Genomic DNA, 22588 nt, shown 5'->3' with positions numbered 1-22588 from the left:
ATTTAAATCAGATTTTTAATCTCTCAGATCCAGCAATACAGCAATACACCCATAGCCGTTAAAACAGCACTACCAGCTCACACCAGCACACACTCAATCAATATAAATTAAGGATCAGGCAATACCGCAACGGCTATAGTGCATATATCGATACCTACCACCCTGCAATGCTCATCAAGCATACAAGGGTATTAGGCAGATGTATTAACAGATATATAAACGCTTACAGTACTCAGCAAGCAAGTGCACTAAGCCCTACAGTGCTCAATCACATCACCTCCCCAGTGCCCTCACAACCTCATAGCCTCTTCGCCAGCGGCCACAAGACTGTATGCAGATATTAAACAGGTATTAGGTACAGATACAAACACAGATATAGATGTTAGGCAGGTAGCTAGACAGCTACTAGATACTGGTACTATATACTGATACTGCTACCGGTACTGGGTAAGCATCAAGCACTAAATACAAGTGCTGCTGGTTACACGTGCTAAGTACAAATAATGACAAGTAATGACAAGTAATGACACTAAGTATGACACTAAATAGTAATGGTAGTGGAGGTGGCACTAAAGTGGCACTAAAGTGGCACTAAATAATACCAGTGGAGCTGGTGCTGCCCTATTGCTGCCCAGCTATCAATCAGCTCATACGCTCATGTATCGAGCCCGGCTCACCCACCACCCTCCACCATAATATACCCCCATATCACCATCTCTTGAAGTGCCAGAACGGGGACAGCTGGTCATATACAGTTTTTTAGACAAAAAACACCTTTTTATTCCTAGTTTTAACCGACCCTGGAAGCAACATACACTTACTGTGTGTACGCAAAAACCTCCCCATAGCAGTGGTGCACAGTAAAGTACCAAAAATACAAAAAGAAGAAAGAAAAAGATTAAGGGGGGGAAAAAACTACAGATAATAACACCCCATCCCCCCTTTGTACCCGAGAGACTGATCACCATTAACCTCCCAGTCAGTCACTTAGCAATGCAATCAGCAGGATAATCCATCCAAAAATATATATTTCACATTGCAATATTGCTAGCAATGGGAAATGTACCTGCTTGCTGTAATGTAATGCACCCCACTCATCTCTATAACAAATTGCGCAGGTGCTCTGTGTTACAGAATTGCCCATCATCCACAACAAGTTCGCTGCCTCTGACTGGGCATTTTTACAGGGAGGACGGGACTGGAGGCTCTGAAAAAAGTCATGCAAACCAGCGACAATTAGCTGCTGCTCATGGAGGGGGTGGGCCGCGATGAAGGGGGGGCGGGCCATGGACATGCGAGAGAAGCCCAGTGGCTGATGGAGGGGGCGGGACTGCTCTACCGGCTCGCATGCATGAGTGGAGGCTAGTTACTGCTGTGACTGCACTGCAATGAGGCAAGAGAGCCGCGGCCCAGTATAACACCTCCTGCGGACCGGCAATGGGCCACGGACCGGGGGTTGGGGACCCATGTTGTAGCGTATATCATAAAAAGGTGCTCAGAAATGTGGGCGCCCAGTGATCTCGATAGTAATATATCTGGTATTTAATACCAATATTGTACTATTCAATTGTAAAAAAGATGGTAAAGTATTGGTATTAAATGACGCCTAATCCTAACTGTTCTCCACCCTGCTCAAACCCCCTTCCTGACACCTACAGGCCCGAATCCCGGTATTTATCCGGCACCTCGGGTGCCGAAATTTCCCTTCCTTGCCGATAAATTCAATCGTACCTTATGGATCAACCCAAATTTTCAGTGCTACCTTTCTGCTCCCCGCTGGATCCCCAACATCGTCAGTTTTATTTTTCGACTGGGGAGCCCTATTGAATACATAATTGAATACAGATAAGAGGCAGACCTCGTCCTCTTTCCACACCCTGTCCCTCCTTGTTCTGCCCATTTCCCCCCAGTCTCCACCCCTTTGATGCCCATTACCTGCCCCCAGATTCAAATCACTGAGCTGGGACATGAAGGAGTTGGTCGGGGGCATAACTAGAAATCACTTCCCCCCCCCCCCCGAAAAACTTTGGGTGGAGCCTCTCTATGAAACTTTGGATGGGGCCCCCTAATACTCCCAACCCCTTCCCCCCCTCACCGAGTGCACAGGTAAACTGAGAACCAATGTACAGTTAACTTAGATGGAGTCATTAGAACAATTGTGCAGAGAATAGAAAGCTTTTTCTTTCTGTGCCCAGACTCCTCTAGCATCACTACAGAACACAGCACTTGGCTGCACACTGAATTGGGACTGTCTACAAATCTTTGTCTGCAAAACTTTGCGTGATTCCTTATCAGTGGCTGAGCTGATGCAGACATTAGAACAATTGTGCCTAAAGCAGAACATTTTTTCTCTCCTTGCCCTTAAAGGAAACATCCAAGGAAATAAAAAAAAAGATCCACTTATCTGGGGCTTCCTCAAGCCCGTGGCAGCCGTCCTGTGCCCTCGACGCAACTCCGAAGGCTCCTGGGCTTCTCCGCTGCAGAACCCGACTTCGCCAGGTCGGGTCTCGGGTCGGCCTCTTCTACGCTCCACGGCGCGGGTCACGTTGCTCCAGCTGACGTCATCAGGACGGTAAACTGCGCAGGCGCAGCAGTTCTGCGCCTGCGCAGTACCGTCCTGATGACGTCGGCCGGACCTCGTGACCCGCGCCTGCAGTGGAGAATACCGGGAGCGTCCGGAGCTGCGGCGAGGACACAGGACGGCTGCCACGGGCTGGAGGAAGCCCCAGGTAAGTGGATCTTTTTAAAAAAAAATTCCTTAAACACTTATTTTAAGACGCGTACACACGCTGGACTTTGCGAGGCGGTCATTCTAACGACGTTGCACGTGAGTACAAGCTGTTGTCAGACTGATAAGTCTTATCTTATCAGTCTGATGACCCGTAGTTTGAAAAAGTCCGGTGTGTGTACGCGCCTTTAGTTGGCAGTCTCTCAGGATGGGGCCCCCTGTGCCTTCTGGGCCCTCCTGCGGCTGCATCTCTTGCAGGGTCTATTGTTACGCCCCTGGAGTTGGTTTCTATCACCAACAGTGGACAAATGGAACCAGGGAGGATCAAGCAAGGATACCGGGCTGATTCTACGGGAGGTATGACCATCTGTGGTAATATGACCAGGATTACTCCTCACCCAGTAACGTTTCAGCTGGAGTTATAGAAGTCTGTCACATGCCGCTATACATTGCTGGAGTTTACTGACAACACTCGTGACTGAGGTGGAGAATTGTAGGATGGATTTTGTGGACTGGCAGGCCCTGTGCTACAGACTGTATTACTTACCGTAATATTATCTAATCGTAATTGATTCAGTTGTGGTTTCACATGAACTTCATCATTATGGACTGAGAATGACATGGCCTCCTGTATTTATAGGAATAAGGCCTCTGACCCAATGTATGTACCTCTTCGTGCAAAACACTCATGAAAGCATTGATTGTCACAGCGTTACTGTGTATGCTGGAATATTAACCAAAGTTGCCCATAATCTCATCAATTTTCCCATTCGATGCCTTGCAGATTCGAATTATCTGCTGCATCGATTTCTAGCCGATTTGATCAGAGGGGTCGAAGCAGCTGTATATCGATGGCAGAAATCGACCAGTGTATGGCTATCTTAAAGGATACCCGAGGTGACATGTGACATGATGAGATAGACATGTGTATGTACAGGTGCCCAGCACACAAATAACTAGGCTGTGTTCCTTTTTTTTCTTTCTCTGCCTGAAAGGTATGGGTCAGACTACAGTGTGACACTCACTGATAAGAAATTACAACTATAAAACACTTTCCTAGTAGAAAAGAGATAAGAAGGGTCAACCGTTCATAGATTTTGGCTTTGGAATACTTCAATGAATGTGTCATTGAGGAAAAACAATAAAACAGTAAAAACTTAAAAAGTGGATTTAAATATAAAATAAAAACTGTGGACTATTTAAAAAGTCATTTTTTGGAAAAGGAGGATAAATACAATTGTTTATTTCATGAGTTTATTTTCACCTCAGGTGTCCTTTAACTTCATATTTTTCCCCCTTCTCCATATTTCTCATCCATTCAGGGCTCGTTTCCACTAGTGCGGCGTGCGCGAGACGCACGCCGGCACTGAGCGGGTGGGCGGGATCGCAGGCGAATCCCATGAGCCGTGCCATGCACGGCAATGGGATTCGCAGCCTCCGCCGCAAATTCTGCGGGGGGTTCCGGCCGAATCGCTCCCGCAAGCGATTCGGCCGCGGCGCCGTTATACCCTATGGCAGAGTTTTCCCGCGCGATTCATGTGCGGGGAAACTCTGCGGAATCGGGGCGGAAACCGCGATAGTGGAAACGGGCCCAAAGGCATTCATTGGAGTCGGTTTTTCTGCATCCAATCTGCGTGTAGTGGAAACAGGCCCTTACTCTATGAACATATACAAGTGAATGCATTCTTTTTTTTTTTTTCTTCTTTTACTCTCTCAAACAAGCAGTAATGAACGAAAATTATAATATTCTTTTTGCATTCATTTTTGTGAAAATAATGTTAGATTTGATTTTCGAATTCAATGTAAAAATATAGATTTTTCATGGTAAACATATTGATTTTTCATGGTAAAAATTTGCACAGTAAAAATAAAGTTTTTCGTTCCACAGGCTAAACGGCTCCTACGAGGCTCTGAAAGGCGGTCTCACCGTGGAGGCTCTTGAGGATTTCACCGGAGGGGTTGGGGAATTGTACTACTTCCAAAACGCACCCGGAAACTTGTTCCAAGTCATTCAGAAAGCCTTGCTGGCGAAATCTCTGGTCACCTGCAGCACGGTGCGTGGTACTTCTGTGGACAATCCAAAACTATGCTTTCTGCTTGAGCCAAATATATTGCTACAACAAACGTCACAAAAAAATGTGTACGAGGGTCATCAAGGATGTAACCACCATTTTCATTTAATCAATGAACAGTAAATGTGTTTTATTTTAGACATCCTGTATATCCTGTATATCCTAATAATTTCTCCACATAATCATCATTAATCATTTCCTTTATTTAAAGAGGGATTGTCAGCCGCCCACAAAATCAAATTCCATTTACCCACTACTGGGTTTATTTTGTAGTCTACATCCTGTCCCTGCATTACAAGCGTTCCAATATAATCAGAAATGTTTCTGCTTTACTGTATCTTATCTCAGTCAGCCTGACTCTATTTGGTACATTGCCGATGAGAAGGATGCTTGTCATCACCCCTCCCACATTCCTGCTCCTCACTGATTGGCTAAGGCCAGTTCAGTGAGCTGCTTAAATCTGATGTATGCTGTGCTCACATATGTTTACAAAGCAAGCTAGCTATGAAAAAAAAAGTAAGGGAGGAAATGACATCAGGATTAGCTTCAGTTAGAGGGAGTTAAGATGGAAAATGCCTAAAACAGTTTTCTTTTTATTTACTGTAAAAAAAAAAAATCACTAAAATCAAAACGTGAACAGTACAATACATATGCTAATAATAATAATCCAAACATTTATATAGCGCTTTTCTCCTGCTGGACTCAAGAGCTGCAGCCACTGGGACGCGCTCAGGAGGCCACCCTGCAATGTTAGGGAGTCTTGCCTTGAACTCCTTACTGAATAGGTACTGACCCTAGGCAGGATTCAAACCCTGGTTTCCCATGTCAAAGGCGGTGCCCTTAACCAGTACTCTATCCAGCCACTTGTAAGTAAGTAGAAAAAGTAGTTGTCTACTTACATATGTGTTTTTTTTTCCTTGGGATAGTGTGGCTGTCTCTACTGCTTCAAGGCTTTATCATATCTTTTTAAAAGGTTTTCAGTCCCTTTGTTGCAGTAGCAGCTCCTCACTTATGGGTTGGAGGGATTGGGAATGGGGGAGGGGGCTTTAAATTAATGCTGCAGAACAAACAATTACTGGCATTCTGCATTCATGTGACAAGCGGTGTAGGGAGAGAAGCGGTAATTCTGACAGATGCAAGTTACATTACGTAGAGAGAATAACTTGTGTGGCAAATAAAAGTAAATAAATTGTAACGATTGGTGTCAGCACGCAGAGAGAATCTGATTATTGGCGATCTGCAGTATCACCAAGAATGCAGATATATACCTGATTATTGATGATCTGCAGAATCACCGATAATACAGATATATTGCTAACCTCTGGACACCTATATAGTGTGAGTGTTTGGTGCAACAGTAATAACTTTGAGTGAGGACCACCCGAGGAGCAGGTGGTCCTTGGCAGTATGAGAAGTACCTCCCTTTGGAAGTGCAGATATCTTGCAGCAGCCTGAGACATCCAAGGGGGTGGAGTCCCAGGCTGAATAGCAAGAAGACCCGGTGACTAGTGACCCCTGGAAGATGGGCGTCACCAGCAGGTCTGGAGAATAACACAAATGATAATACAGTTCCCTAGTCTTGGGTGCGAGGTCCGTGGTCTCAGCACCCTGGAACTAGTCTGGAATATAACACAAATGATAATACAGTTCCCTAGTCTTGGGTGCGAGGTCCGTGGTCTCAGCACCCTGGAACTAGTCTGGAGTATAACACAAATGATAATACGGTTCCCTAGTCTTGGGTGCGAGGTCCGTGGTCATAGCACCCTGGAACTAGTCTGGAGTATAACACAAATGATAATACAGTTCCCTAGTCTTGGGTGCGAGGTCCATGGTCTCATCACCCTGGAACTAGTCTGGAGTATAACACAAATAATAATACAGTTCCCTAGTCTTGGGTGCGAGGTCCGTGGTCTCAGCACCCTGGAACTAGTCTGGAGTATAACACAAAGATAATACAAGTAATCTGGCTCAGTGTGAATTCCCAGGTCCTCCTGGTTCAAACACACTGTAGGATCTGACTATGGTCTGAATACTTCCACATAAGTGTTCGCAATGGCAGACATCCAGCTGGACTCAGCCGCCCCGCCCGAGCCACTCAGCCAATCAGGAGTCCAGCAGGAATCAGCTGATCGTCCGGATCAGCTGATACCTCTGCTGCTGGTATAAAGATCCTGACTTCTGGAGCGCGCGCGCGTAGCTCTCCAGCCTGTGTGAACTAACAGACCCAGCCACACCAGACGCATGCTGCCGCGTGCAAACCGCTGCGTTGGACGCGGAAACAGCCGCCTTACTGCCAGTACATGCGGTGGCTTTTCCGCGATCTCTCACATAAATGTTACTTTCTGGATGACCCTTTTATTTTTGCGAACATTTTCAATTTGAAAATAAAATAATGCATAAATTGCACATAAAGCGATCAGTTAAATGTCAGCTGTAAAAGCGAAACTGGTCAGAAACTAGAGAGTGGGCACTACTACAGCTGACTACCGTTGCACTGCATTTTTTTCCATGATCTTAGTTGTTGGGTCCTTTTGCACGGGACCCATGATGTAAGTATCTATTGCTTTTAATTCTCCAGTTTTTAGAAGAACCTTTTCTGAATTTAACTGAGTACTGACCATGTTCTCTGCTTCCTGTGGCTATAGCCACAGTGTTGTACTGTTGAGCACTTGGTGGCTGCATGAACTGTCAGATTGGAGGTTTCCTATTGGTGGCAGCACTGAGGTTGAATTGTTGGAGTTCTTTTGTAGTGTTGCCGTTTCAACGGCTACATTTCTGATCATGTTTTTGGAGCGCATGTGATTTTTTTGCTTTGTTTTTCCGATTTACAACCATATCATGATAACATGGTAATTGAAGTAGCCTTCTTCCATCCATGCCCTTCCATTTTTAGTTACTTTAATTACTTTTTAGTTACTTAAAGAGGAGCTGTTAGGTATAAGGTCTCAGAGAAAATAAACACATATATCAGTAGCTAAATATAGGCTGTACTTACATTACATATGCATTTCACTGCACACGTTTGGATTTCACAGAATTTTTATATAGTATATGCAGAGAATGATGCTCCTGACAGCTCATGGCAGGTTCCATGTTTGTCTGTCTCCTATGAAGCCAAATGTGTCGTCATGTCCTCCCTGCTTCCTGATCACAGAAAAGCTGGTACTGAATAACACTAGTGTGCAGTGAATATTAATTAGCCATGTGGCTAGGAACAATAGCGGACTCCTGCAGTGTACTCTGCCTGGAGATTTATCAGTGCTGTGCGCTGGACTGAGTTACATGCTATTGTTACTTGACCCTGTAACTTCTCATTAGCAGCCGAGGGGAGAGCCCCAGAATGCTTTGCAGTATGGTATGCGGCTTGCGTCTTCTTAAGAGCTTGGGAATAACAGCTTTGCTGATAAGCACACATCAAATGTAAGAGAGATTTTTATCTTCAGTAATGCCTTTTTGGCTTCCTTCTAAACTGTTTAACACAGGAGAATAGAGGTTTAAATTAGCTTTTGTAGCCTGACAGTTACTTTTTAAGGGACCTTTAGTTACTTTTTAAGCTCTCAGTGAAAATTGTGGCAGCAAACATGTTTGGTCGAAATAGAGAAAATCACAATCACAGCGTTCTTCACAGGCCATTAGGGTATGCTCAGGCTTGTAAGAAATGTTCAGCTTTCCTACTGATACTAAAAAACTAATAGAGATGCCCCAGCCTTGGAGAACTCATGGAGAAGCACATGATCAGTTTGATCAGCAGATAGATTTCTAAGCCTTTGATTTGCTGTGATGACTTCCTGGTTTATGATCATGACCAACAAATCAGAGGTTACAAATCTAGCAGCTGATCAAACTGATCATGTGCTTCTCCATGAGTTCTCCAAGGCTGAGCCATCTCTAAAAACTAAATATAATGGCTGATTTTCTATTAAATGATTTTTCAAAGAATTTAAATGAAGTTAAATCAAAGAACAGTAAACATACATATGTAATTAGAGTAAAGTGTCTTGTTCTCGTTGATGACAGAAATCAGAATCGGGATCCGGTGAGATTGTTGTGAGCACCAATGTGGTGAAGAATCACGCGTATTCCCTGACTGGCGCTGTAGAGGTAAACTGCTGCTATAGACGTTCCTCAGTGTTCCTCACCCGGAGATTAGATCTCATGGACTTGCGGTTTGTGTTCTGCAGGTCATCTATCAAGGAAGTACAGTCCAGATTGTCAGGGTGAGGAACCCCTGGGGTTATAAAGAGTGGAATGGCGCCTGGAGCGATAAGTAAGTTCTCTACCTTCTGTCAAAGGTCAGGCTAACCAAAAACAATTTTTCAATACCTACATTTTCTATTATAATTGCTGGTTTACCTAGTTTGATGCCCACAGACTGAAATGAGTATGAAACCACACCTGGCTGTAACGTCCTGAGGCAGAACCCCAAACCAATGATATATCATTGTGACAGGAAGGATTAGTGAGCCAAGCCAAGTCTTCAGTTTTCTTAGAACAGGCTTTCCTTTGAGGAACCATACGTCACGATCTCCTGTGTGAGGAATATTTGTTTCTTGCTGCCCATAGCCAACAGTCATACTTTTTGTTTCATTTGAAAATCAATTCTGTAAGCTGACAGCTGAAAGAAGGCCGAAAGTTTCAGGGGAACCGACAGACATTCTTACAACACAACGAGGGGGGAAATGCTGGTCACAGAGCCACAGGCTTCCTATTCCCCCACAGGACATTGAAAACTCAAGTAAGAAAAAATACAGACCTCAAATAAGGAGACAAGTAGCAGGTAGTTCCTTAGTATCACCCATTATATCTGTTCAGATTTGCTTTAAGGTCTAGCTTAAAGGACACCCGAGGAGAAAATAAATGAATTAAATAAACAATTGTATTTATCTTCCCTTTCCTAAAAATGACTTTTTAAGATATTCCACAGTTTTATTGTATGTTTAAATCTACTTTTTAAGTTTTAACTGTTTTATTGTTTTTGCTCAATGACACATTCATTGAAGTATGCCAGAGCTAAAATCTATGAACTGTCGACCCTTTTTTATCTCTTTCCTGCTCTCAGAAGCCATTTTCTGCTAGGAAAGTGTTTTATAGTTTGAATTTCTTATCAGTGAGGGTCACACTGTAGTCACTTCCTGTCAGAGTCAGGACTGAGTCAGCCACTTACATACCTGATATTTAATTCTTTCAGACCGAGAAAGAAAAAATGGAACACAGCATAGTTATTTGTGTGCTTGGCACTGTACATACCCATGTCTATCTCATCATGTCACATGTCACCTCGGGTATCCTTTAAGACTTTCCTGAAGCAGGCATTCACTGATCATACATAGCTTTCCCGTGTTTTTGTTATATAAAATAAACATTTTTTCAGCTTAGATTTATACTGTAAAAGATAGTGCCACTGATATAAAATACAACTCCAAGCATGGATGTGAAAATATCATCTGATATTTCCTTGTTTATGCAATTTTTTTTTGTTTCCAGTAATTCTACAGCATCCATAAAACGTAAGGCAACATTTGTCTTTTATAGTTACATAGTTATTTTGGTTGAAAAAAGACATACGTCCATCGAGTTCAACCAGTATAAAGTACAACACCAGCCTGCTCCCTCACATATCCCTGTTGATCCAGAGGAAGGCGAAAAAAGCTCAGGGATCACCATAACGTGCCCTTATCTCTTACAGCTCTCCGGAATGGAATGAAGTTGATGGAGATGTAAAAGCTCAACTCAACTTGCAGTGTGAAGATGGAGAAACCTGGTGAGATGTATAGAAATGCCTAAATTACATAGAAAAGTGAACAAACTTTTTTTCTTAAGCTGGCCACTAATGGTCCAATTTTTAGGGAAAAATCGTTCGAGCGATCAGAAATTCTGATCGGACGAAAAATCGTTCACTACACCATCAACTAACCAATCATTGCTTCCTATCTATCACGACCACCAAGAAAATCCAAATTTTCGTTCGACGAAAGTTCATTCGGGCGACATTTTTTTCACTCGTTCATAATCGATTGTGTCCACCAATGGAGTTTATTTACAACCAATCCGATCCGAATTTCTGATCGCTCGAACGATTTTTCACTAGAAATTGGACCGTTAGTGGCCAGGTTAACACTTATTTCTGATTAGTGGGAACTGAGTAAGAGAGGCAGCTGTAGACCTGTGCACCCTAATTTCCTCATCATCCCTGGTAGGGATGATCGTAATCTGCTAATTACGATGAAGCAAAATTTCACATAATTTTTCACAATTACGGCCATATGTAATTACAATTTGCACATTCAATTGATTTCAGGTAATCTATTCGTAATTTCATGAAATTATGCCAAATTTTGAGTAATTTTGTCCCAAATTTAGTGGTTAATAGCAGAGCCTCCATATGTGCTGTTGTCATTAAAATTGCTACATAATTTTTCAAAAAGACCCTGTAGTTTTTAAGATAATCAATTTTGAAAATGCAAAGGAATAAGGGTTTTTAAACTTAGGAAAATGTCACTTTAAAAACATTTTTCCTTTGCATTTTCAAAATCGATTATCACAAAAACTACAAGATCTTTTTGAAAACATTTTTTGACTTGTTCCCACTCTTCCCCTTAACATAGGTAGTAATTCTGGTAACAACAGCATGCTTTGCTATTAACCGCTAAAGTCGGAATGAAATTACTTGAAGATTACGAAAATTTGGTTCCTGATTGCGTTTACATACAAAATTCATTATGATTTTTCCCAACATTTTGTATTACGAATTTGCATTGTAATTACGATACAAAATTACGATTAACGTGAGATTCGTGCTCATCACTAATATCTGGCCAAAAAATCACCCACCTTATCACTAAGCAGAGGCTAAAAGGGTCCTGAAAGCCCTGTGTTTGCAGCATGACACAATACCAAATCATTTCTACTTGGTACTTCAGTACAGATGACTGTTCCATGACACGTCTGGCTTGGGGGATCGTCACCCATTATTTCCACTATTGTTTATAGGACCAGTCATAGCAATGGAATTTAACGGCCATTTGTTTCCCCCTATAGTTTTCCTAAGGACTGACTATACTTGTGATATGTAGTTTAGACTTGCACTAAATAACAGTACAGCAAAGCAAACTATTACAAAAGTGAATACGGTAATTACATAGTGTTTATATTCATTAAAAAAAGATATACTGTATATATATATATATATATATATATATATATATATATATATATACTAGCTAATTGCCCGGCGTTGCCCGGGTATGTATTTGGCTGGTGTTGGCTCCGCCTATTTTTTCTAACCCTAACACACAATTACTCACTGACCAAGTTTGTGAGCTTTGCGGTCTTTGGTATCAATAATCTGCATTGAAATGAAACAAATCTGATTGAGTGTGTGTGGCTCCACTCCCTTTTCTGAATTTGAACCCCAGTCACCCAATAACCAACTGTACCAGGTTTGAGGCCTGTGCCATTAACAGTTCAAGAATGGTAGCAATTAAATATTCCCCTTGAAAAGCAACAGGTGAAGTTTGATTTACTTTTGTAGGCTCCACCCACTTTTCTGAATATTAATCCCAGTCACCCAGTGACCAACTGTGCAAAGTTTAAAAACCCTGCCATTAACAGAATGGCTGCAGTGTACATTTTCCCAGTGAAATTTGTATTTGTCTCCACCCACTGATGACCCGGCGTTGCCCGGGTATGTATTTGACTGGTGTTGGCTCCGCCCACTTTCTAACCCTAACACACAAACACTCAATGACCAAGTTTGTGAGCTTTGGAGTCCTTGGCATCAACAATTTGTATATTCCCATAGAAATTAAACAAATCAGATAGGCTGTTTGTGGCTCCACCCCTCTCCAGCATTTGAACCCCAGTCACCCAATGACCAACTGTAGCAGGTTTGAGGCATCTGCTATTAACAGTGTAAAAATGGCAGCAATTTAAATATTCCACTTGAAAATCAACAGGTGAATTTTGATTGGCTATTATAGGCTCCACCCACTTCCCTGAATATCTCAGTCACTCAGTGACCATCTGGGCAAAGATTAGGAACCCTGAAATAAATAGTGTAAGAAGGGCTGCAGTTTACACTTTCCCAGTGAAATGTGTTTTTGGCTCCGCCCACTTTTTGTAACCTTGACACAAAGTCACTACTCAATGCCCAAGTTTGTGAGTTTTGGGGTCCTTGGCATCAATAATTTGTATTTTCCCATGAAATGAAACAAATCTGATTAACTGTTTGTGGCTCTGTCCCCTTTTCTGAATTTGAACCTTAGTGACCCAATGACCAACTGTACCAGGTTTGAGGCTTGTGCCATTAACAGTGCAAGAATGGCAGCAATTTTAATATTCTCCTTGAAAAGCGACATGTGATTTTTGATTGGCATTTTAGGCTCCACCCACTTTTCTGATTATTAATCCCAGTCACCCAGTAACCAGCTATGCTAAGTTTGAGAACCCTGCCATTAACAGTGAAGAAGGGCTGCAGTTTACAATTTCCCAGAAAAATCTGTTTTTAACTCCACCCACTTTTTGTAACCTAGACACACAGTCACTACTCAATGACCAAGTTTGTGAGCTTTTGGGTTCCTGGCATCAAAATTGTGCTAATGGAAGCAGTTTATCCAGCAAAGAAATCTGGCTGTTTTTGGCTCCGTCCCTTTACTGAATTTGAACCCCAAACACTTAACGACTGACTGTAGCAGGTTTGAGGCCTCTGCTATTAACAGTGTGAGAATGGCTGCAGTTTCAATATTCCCCTTGAAAATCAATAGGTGAATTTTGATTGGCTCTTGTAGGCTCCACCTACTTTTCCAAATATTAATCCTAGTCACCCAGTGACCAACTGTGTGAAGTTTGAGAACCCTGCAATTAACAGTGTAAGAAAAGCTGCAGTTTACATTTCCCCATGTAAAAAGTTAGTTGTTTTTGGCTCTGCCCACTATTTCTAATTTTGACATGCAGTCACTTAATGACCAAGTTTATGAGCTTTGGGGTCTTTGGCATCAATAAGTTGCATTTTACCATTGAAATTAAACAAATCTGATTGGCTGTTTTTGGCCCGCTCCCTTCAGAATTTAAATTTCAGTCTCCCAGTGACTGACTGTAGCAGATGTTAGGCCTCTGCCATTAAGAGTGCATGAATGGCAGCAAAGTAAATATTCCCCTTGAAATTCAAAAGGTGAATTTTGATTGGCTGCTGTAGGCTCCACCCACTTTTCTGAATATTAGTCACAGTCACCCAGTGGCCAACTGTGTCATGTTTGAGAACCCTGGCAATAACAGAATGGCTGAAATCAATCTAACAAATCTGATTGGCTGTTTGTGGCTCCACCCCTTTAGTGAATTTGGATCCCAGTCACCCAATGACTGACTGTATCAGGTTTGAGGCCTCTGCCACTAACAGTGTAAGAATGGTAGCAATGTGAATATTCTCCTTGAAAATTAATAGGTACATTTTGATTGGCTGTTGTAGGCTCTACCCACATTTCTGAATATTCATCCCAGTCACCCAGTGGCCAATTGTGTAAAGTTTGGGAACCCTGCAATGTAAAAAATGAAGTTGTTGGCACCGCCCACTTTTTCTAACCTTGACATACAGTCACTCAATTATCAAGTTTATCAGCTTTGGGATCCTTGGTATCAATACTTTGTATATTCCCATTGAAAAATAAACAAATCTGGCTGTTTGTGGCTCCGCCCCTTCCTGAATTTGGACCCTAGTCACCCAGTGACCAACTGTACCAGGTTTGAGGCATCTGCTTTTACCAGTGTAACGATTGGTGTCAGCAAGAGGCAGAAATATCTGATTAAGTGGTGATATACAGAATCACCACTAATGCAGATATGTTAGAGTGAAATAGTCAGTATCTTCCTGATGGTAAATCAGCGGAAGGCTCACTAACACGGTAAGTGCCTGAAATGATCTACTCAGACCAGTGTCACACCCCGAACCTTGATTATTGGGGATCCGCAGTATCGCCAATAATACAAGGATAGACCCGATTATATAGCAATCTGCGGAATTGCTAATAATGCGGGTAGATGTAAAGCAGTGGACACAGGAACAACATGGAAATAAACAAAGCAGTAAATATTCACAAAGTTGTGGAAATATCCACTACACGGCAATTCCTCAGAGGTGTGGTTACCTCTGAATGGGAACCCCGTGTGTGAGATCCCCCAAAGTGGCAGTGGAGGAATCTCGGCCTCTGACAGTAACGGTCTGCTAGGGCCGGCGTCTCAGGGAGGCAAGCCTCAGATAATAACCCAACAGTGGGAGACGTTCCACTGAAGGGAGCAAGGTCAGACAGAAAGAGGTTCGGCAACAGTACAGGCGGCAACAGTACAGAGACGTGAGACGAGAGAATAGTCAGGAACCAAGCCAATAGTCGTTAACGGTACGGGCTGGCAGAGTACAGAATCAGGAAGCAGAAGAGAAGTCAAGACAGGCACAGAATCATACACAGAGAATCAATAACAATAATAATCTCCTAGTCTAGGTGTAAAGTCCTTGGTTTCAACACCTGGGATCTAGTCTAAGGTCTGAGTGCTGACACAGGGTATCGCAAACACAGACAAAGTGTGACTGAAAAGCACTTCCTTATATACTGCCTGGGAGAGAAGTCTCCACCCCAGGTAGCAACCAATCAGAGCAGGCTAAAATGTCAGCTGACCTCCAGGTCAGCTGACACGCTTTCTAAGAGTATAAAGGCGTGTCTGGCGTGCGGCCGCACCCCCTAGAGGCAAGATGGCAGAACCCTGGTGAACAGCATGTTGGTGAGTTTGGAGCAGAGTGCTCGGACGGGTGTGCGCAGCGGATGCGGACGAATTTCCGCATCCCGCGTTGGAAGGTCCGCTTGCCGGACTGGATGCGACCATATTTCCGCAATCCATCCGGCGTTGCAGATTTTTCGTTACAGTACCCCTCCCTCTAGGCGTGGACTCTGGACACGTCCCACCTGGCCTGTCAGGATGGAGCTCATGGAACCGTCTCCTAAGTTTATCAGCATGTAAATCACCTGCTTTGACCCAGGATCTTTCCTCTAGACCGTACCCTCTCCAATGCACCAAATACTGCACTGAACCCTGAACTCGTCTGGAGTCCAAGATCTCCTCAACCTCCCATTCAGGCTCACCATCAACCATGACAGGGTGAGGCGGGAGGGAGTCCACCTGAACAGCTGGTTTCAGGAGTGACACATGAAAGGCTTTCCCCACCTTTAGAGAATGTGGTAACCTGACTCTGTAAGTAACACGATTAACCCTTTCGGAAATTGGATATGGTCCAATATACCTGGGCCCCAGTTTCGCGGATGGCTGCCTCAGAGCTATATGACGAGTTGATACCCAAACCTTGTCTCCTGGTTTAAACTCCCACTCCGCAGACCGTCTCTTATCTGCCTGCCTCTTCTGTATGATGAAAGCCTTTTTTAAATTTTCTCCGACATTAGCCCAAATCCTCTTGAAAGATTCCTGCCACTCCTCCAGGACAGGGAATGGAGAGGTCGACACTGGCAAAGGAGAAAATTTGGGAGATTTCCCATTGACAATTTGAAAAGGCGCATAACCAGAGGACTCATTCCTGAGATTGTTATGTGCGAACTCAGCAAATGGTAGAAACTCCGCCCACTGGTGTTGGGCGTCCGCCACATAACATCTCAGGAACTGTTCCAAAGATTGATTGGTCCTCTCTGTCTGGCCGTTGGTCTGTGGATGGTAACCTGATGAAAAGGACAACGACATACCCATCCCCTTACAGAAGGCCCGCCAGAACCTAGAGACAAACTGGACCCCTCTGTCTGAGACAACATTCTCTGGAATGCCGTGTAATTTAAAGATATTTTGAATGAAAAGATCTGCTAGTTTTTGAGCAGTAGGGAAACCACTCAAAGGCACAAAGTGGGCCATCTTACTGAATCTGTCTGTGACCACCCATATGACAGTCTTTCCATTGGAATCTGGAAGTTCTCCCACGAAGTCCATGGAAATATGTGTCCATGGCTCCTGAGGGGAGGGCAGAGACTGCAAAGTTCCAACTGGAGCCAGTCGGGAGGGTTTGCTCCTGGCACAGACGGTACAGGTCTTAACAAATTCCTTGCAATCTTGTTGTAGAGATGGCCACCAGACAGATCTACACAACAATTCTTGGGTTCGGGTAATGCCAGGGTGTCCAGCATTCTTGTGTCCATGAAACAACTGCAGCACTTTGGGACGTAAAGTACAAGGGACATAAAGAACCCCTCTTGGTTTCCCTTCTGGGACTTCTAATTGAAAAGGACTTAAGAGGCTAGGAAGGTCTTCAACTATCTCAGTGGCTGCCAGGATGATCTCTTTCGACAGAATACTTTCTGAGGAAGGAGATGGAGCAGTTTCAGGTTCAAAACAACGAGAAAGGGCGTCCGCTTTAACGTTCTTACTCCCTGGTGTGAATGTAATTATAAAATTAAAACGGCAGAAAAAGAGAGCCCATCTAGCCTGTCTGGGGGTGAGTCTTTTAGCTTTTTCAATGTACTGTAAATTTTTATGATCCGTGTACACAGTAATTACATGCTCCGCCCCCTCTAACCAGTGGCGCCACTCCTCAAAAGCAAGCTTGATGGCTAATAATTCCCTGTTTCCAACATCATAATTTCTCTGGGCAGGGGAGAATTTTCTGGAAAAAAAAGCACAGGGATGAAGCTTGCCCTGAAGTCCTGAACGTTGAGACAATACTGCTCCTACTCCAACCTCCGAGGCATCCACCTCCACTACAAATGGGTAAGCAACATCTACATGACGTAATATGGGAGCAGAACAGAATGCCTCTTTCAGAGAGGAAAATGCCACAACTGCTTCTTCTGACCAATGAGTGGCATCAGCCCCTTTTTTTGTCAAATTAGTAAGCGGAGACACCACCGAAGAGAACCCCTTGATAAATTTTCTATAATAATTTGCGAATCCCAAGAATCTCTGTAGTGCTTTAAGCCCAGATGGTTGTGGCCAATCCCTTACAGCAGAGACCTTCTTGGGATCCATGGACAACCCTGATGTAGAGATAATGTAACCAAGAAAGGCAATCTCCTTTACCTCGAAAACACATTTCTCTAATTTCGCAAACAATTGATTCTCCCTGAGTCTTTGTAACACATACTTCACATGTTGGCGGTGTTCCGTGATATTTTTAGAAAATATCAAGATATCATCTAAGTAGACGATTACAAAGCGACCCAGTACCTCCCTAAAAATATCGTTGACGAACTCCTGAAAAACTGCAGGAGCGTTACACAACCCAAAGGGCATCACCAAGTATTCGTAATGCCCCTTGGGAGTGTTGAATGCCGTCTTCCATTCATCTTCCTCCCTGATACGGATCAAATTGTAGGCCCCCCTTAGATCCAACTTAGTGAAAACAGAAGCCCCGGGAACCTGTGTAAATAAATCGTCAATTAGCGGTAGTGGATACCGATTCTTAATCGTGATCTTATTTAGACCCCTATAGTCAATACAGGGGCGCAAACCACCATCTTTTTTCTGAACGAAAAAGAATCCCGCTCCTGCAGGAGATCTTGAAGGGCGGATGAAACCCTTCTGCAAATTTTCCTGAATGTACTCGTCCATGGCCAATTTTTCCGGGGACGAGAGGTTGTATAGGTGGCCCCTGGGTGGCATGGTTCCTGGTTTCAAATCTATTGGGCAATCAAAAGGTCTATGGGGGGGTAATTGATCTGCTGCCCTAGGACAAAAGACATCAGCATATTCCTGATATTGTGGAGGTACTCTTTCCACTTGAATCTTAGTAGAACACAAAACTACATTCTGTAAACAATGTTGTGTACAATAAGGCGACCAAGTAGTCAACTGCCCATTCCCCCAATCAAACTGAGGAGAATGTAATCGTAACCAGGGCAACCCTAGTATCACCGTAGAGGTAGACATCTTTAAAACGAAAAACTGTATGACCTCCCTGTGCAGAGCTCCCACTTGCAGCGAGAGGGGAGGTGTCTGACACAGTGGGGACTTTCCTTGCAAAGGAGTGTCATCAATCGCTGTAACATATAAATGTCTTCCTACCGGAAGTACAGGGATATTTAAACTTAAAGCAAAGCTTAAATCTAAAAAGTTAGCTGTTGACCCGGAATCTACAAATGCTGTGGTAGGAAAGTTCTGCCCTTCCCAATTTAGGGAACAGGGCAATACATTTTTTTCTTGTTTTGGAGGTAAAACAATTCCGCTTAGGGTGGTACCCCCTACCACACCTAAGCCGAGGAGTTTCCCGACTTCCTACCACAGTTTTGTGCAATGTGGCCCTTTTCCCCGCAGTACATGCAAAGACCCTCTCTGCGTCTTCTTGACCTTTCCGCCTCCGTGAGGCGCCCGTGGCCTAACTGCATCGGCTCCTCAGTCTCAACTGCTGCCAAACTACTGGCCCCAGAAGTCCTAGAGTACATGGGGTACCTGCCCTTCTTGTTGTACCTCAGACGCCTATCTATTTTAATAGACAGCGTAATAGCCTCATCTAGATCTTTGGGTTCCGGATGACTAACCATCACGTCAGTTACTGCTTCTGACAACCCATCTAGGTATCTATCCAAGAGTGCATATCGCTCCCATCTAGAGGACACAGCCCACTTCCTAAACTCTGACGCATACTCCTCAGCAGTACTGCGTCCTTGTCTAAGGTTTTTGAGCTTACGTTCGGCCGTGGCGGCACTATCTGGATCATTGTAGATGACCGCCATGGCCTTAAAAAACTCCTGGACAGAAGACAGAGCAGGATGCTCATCAGGTAAGCCATAAGCCCACGTCTGGGAATTTGCATGCAATAGTGTCTTGATAAGAGTGACCTTCTGAGCCTCGGTTCCCGAGGACACAGGTTTCATCTCAAAGTAAGACAGCACTCTGTGACGGAAATTCTGGAAATCTGACCTTGTGCCTGAAAATTTCTCAGGAATGTTCATTTTAGGCTCGCTAAGAGCCGGGGGAGGTAGAACGTTAAGTGGTGATTGCAACCTTTGGACAGTCTCATTTAACTGAGTAATCTGAGCCTGCTGTGCAGTTACAGTAATCTTCAGCTGTTCTAACTCTGCCCTTACAGTCTGAAGCTGGTTTATCACCCCCTCCATCTTACTTCTTTATGGTCTGTGTTTCTGTAACGATTGGTGTCAGCAAGAGGCAGAAATATCTGATTAAGTGGTGATATACAGAATCACCACTAATGCAGATATGTTAGAGTGAAATAGTCAGTATCTTCCTGATGGTAAATCAGCGGAAGGCTCACTAACACGGTAAGTGCCTGAAATGATCTACTCAGACCAGTGTCACACCCCGAACCTTGATTATTGGGGATCCGCAGTATCGCCAATAATACAAGGATAGACCCGATTATATAGCAATCTGCGGAATTGCTAATAATGCGGGTAGATGTAAAGCAGTGGACACAGGAACAACATGGAAATAAACAAAGCAGTAAATATTCACAAAGTTGTGGAAATATCCACTACACGGCAATTCCTCAGAGGTGTGGTTACCTCTGAATGGGAACCCCGTGTGTGAGATCCCCCAAAGTGGCAGTGGAGGAATCTCGGCCTCTGACAGTAACGGTCTGCTAGGGCCGGCGTCTCAGGGAGGCAAGCCTCAGATAATAACCCAACAGTGGGAGACGTTCCACTGAAGGGAGCAAGGTCAGACAGAAAGGTTCGGCAACAGTACAGGCGGCAACAGTACAGAGACGTGAGACGAGAGAATAGTCAGGAACCAAGCCAATAGTCGTTAATGGTACGGGCTGGCAGAGTACAGAATCAGGAAGCAGAAGAGAAGTCAAGACAGGCACAGAATCATACACAGAGAATCAATAACAATAATAATCTCCTAGTCTAGGTGTGAAGTCCTTGGTTTCAACACCTGGGATCTAGTCTAAGGTCTGAGTGCTGACACAGGGTATCGCAAACACAGACAAAGTGTGACTGAAAAGCACTTCCTTATATACTGCCTGGGAGAGAAGTCTCCACCCCAGGCAGCAACCAATCAGAGCAGGCTAAAATGTCAGCTGACCTCCAGGTCAGCTGACACGCTTTCTAAGAGTATAAAGGCGTGTCTGGCGTGCGGCCGCACCCCCTAGAGGCAAGATGGCAGAACCCTGGTGAACAGCATGTTGGTGAGTTTGGAGCAGAGTGCTCGGACGGGTGTGCGCAGCGGATGCGGACGAATTTCCGCATCCCGCGTTGGAAGGTCCGCTTGCCGGACTGGATGCGACCATATTTCCGCAATCCATCCGGCGTTGCAGATTTTTCGTTACAACCAGTATAAGAGAATGGTAGCAGATGAAATATTCCCTTTGAAAATCAAAAGGGGAATTTTTATTGGCTGTTGTAGGCTCCACCCACCTTCCAAAATCTTAATCTGTGACCCAATGACCAACTGTGCAAAGTTTGAGAACCCTGCCATTAACGGTGTAAGAATGGCTGCCGTTTATATTTTCCCAGTAAAAGTTGTTTTGGCTCCGCCCACTTTTTGTAACCTTGACACACAGTCACTCAATGACCAAGTTTGTGAGCTGTCAGGTTCTAGGCATCAAAAATGTGTGAATGGAAGCAGTTTATCCACTAAGGAAATCTGATTGGCTGTATGTGGCCCCGCCCCTTTAGTGAACTTTGACCCCAGTCACCCAATGACCGACTGTAGCAAGTTTGAAGCCTCTGCCATTAAAAGTGTAAGAATAGCAGCAGTTTAAATATTCCCCTTGAAAATCAATAGGTGAATTTTGATTGGCTGTTGTAGGCTCCACCCACTTTCTTGAATCTTAATCTCATTCACCCAGTGACCAACTGTGGCAAGTTTGAGAACCCTGCGATTAACAGTCTAAGAATGGCTGCAGTTTACATTTTCCCATTTAAAATGAACGGCTGAAATTTGATTGGCTGTTTTATGCTCCGCCCACTTTTCCTGGATTTGTAACCTCGGTCACCAAGTGACCAACTGTGCAAAGTGTGGGGACTGTGGCTCGATTACTGTGAGAATGACAGCCTTTTACATTTTTTCCATTGACTTGAATGGGTGGAATCTGATTTGCTGTTTGTAGCTCCGCCCAGGTGTGCAGGGGGGCCGCGAGACCCCCAGAACATATCATCCCAGGTAGTAAGGTATCTGCATACCAAGTTTCGTTCAAATCAGTCAAGCCGTTTTCGCGTGATCGCGGCACATACACACACACACACACATATATACTAATAATACTATATATATATATATATATATATACAGTGGGTTGCAAAAGTATTCGGCCCCCTTGAAGTTTTCCACATTTTGTCACATTACTGCCACAAACATGAATCAATTTTATTGGACTTCCACATGAAAGACCAACACAAAGTGGTGTACACATGAGAAGTGGAACGAAAATCATACATGATTCCAAACATTTTTTACAAATAAATAACTGCAAAGTGGGGTGTGCATAATTATTCGGCCCCCTTTGATATGAGTGCAGTCAGTTGCCTATAGACATTGCCTGATGAGTGCTAATGACTAAATAGAGTGCACCTGTGTGTAATCTAATGTCATAACAAATACAGCTGCTCTGTGACGGCCTCAGAGGTTGTCTAAGAGAATATTGGGAGCAACAACACTGTGAAGTCCAAAGAACACACCAGACAGGCCAGGGATCAAGTTATTGAGAAATTTAAAGCAGGCTTAGGATACAAAAATATTTCCAAAGCCTTGAACATCCCACGGAGCACTGTTCAAGCGATCATTCAGAAATGGAAGGAGTATGGCACAACTGTAAACCTACCAAGACAAGGCCGTCCACCTAAACTCACAG

General features: G+C 43.8%; 1 protein-coding gene across 1 annotated transcript in view; it reads left to right on the top strand.

Annotated features, from left to right (window-relative positions):
* Nucleotides 1–22588, top strand: part of LOC137570978 (calpain-8-like) — a 124309-nt gene that overhangs the window by 56144 nt on the left and 45577 nt on the right. The window contains exons 5-8 of the mRNA XM_068279676.1: nucleotides 4617–4782; nucleotides 8818–8901; nucleotides 8982–9067; nucleotides 10487–10561. Coding sequence (XP_068135777.1) covers nucleotides 4617–4782; nucleotides 8818–8901; nucleotides 8982–9067; nucleotides 10487–10561 — 411 coding nt within the window. The remainder of the gene's footprint in view (nucleotides 1–4616; nucleotides 4783–8817; nucleotides 8902–8981; nucleotides 9068–10486; nucleotides 10562–22588) is intronic.

The sequence above is a fragment of the Hyperolius riggenbachi genome, chromosome 4 (genome assembly GCF_040937935.1).
Source record: "Hyperolius riggenbachi isolate aHypRig1 chromosome 4, aHypRig1.pri, whole genome shotgun sequence".
NCBI lineage: Eukaryota > Metazoa > Chordata > Amphibia > Anura > Hyperoliidae > Hyperolius > Hyperolius riggenbachi.
The sequence above is the reverse complement of the archived record's forward strand: the minus strand, read 5'-3'. Positions and strand labels throughout refer to the sequence as shown.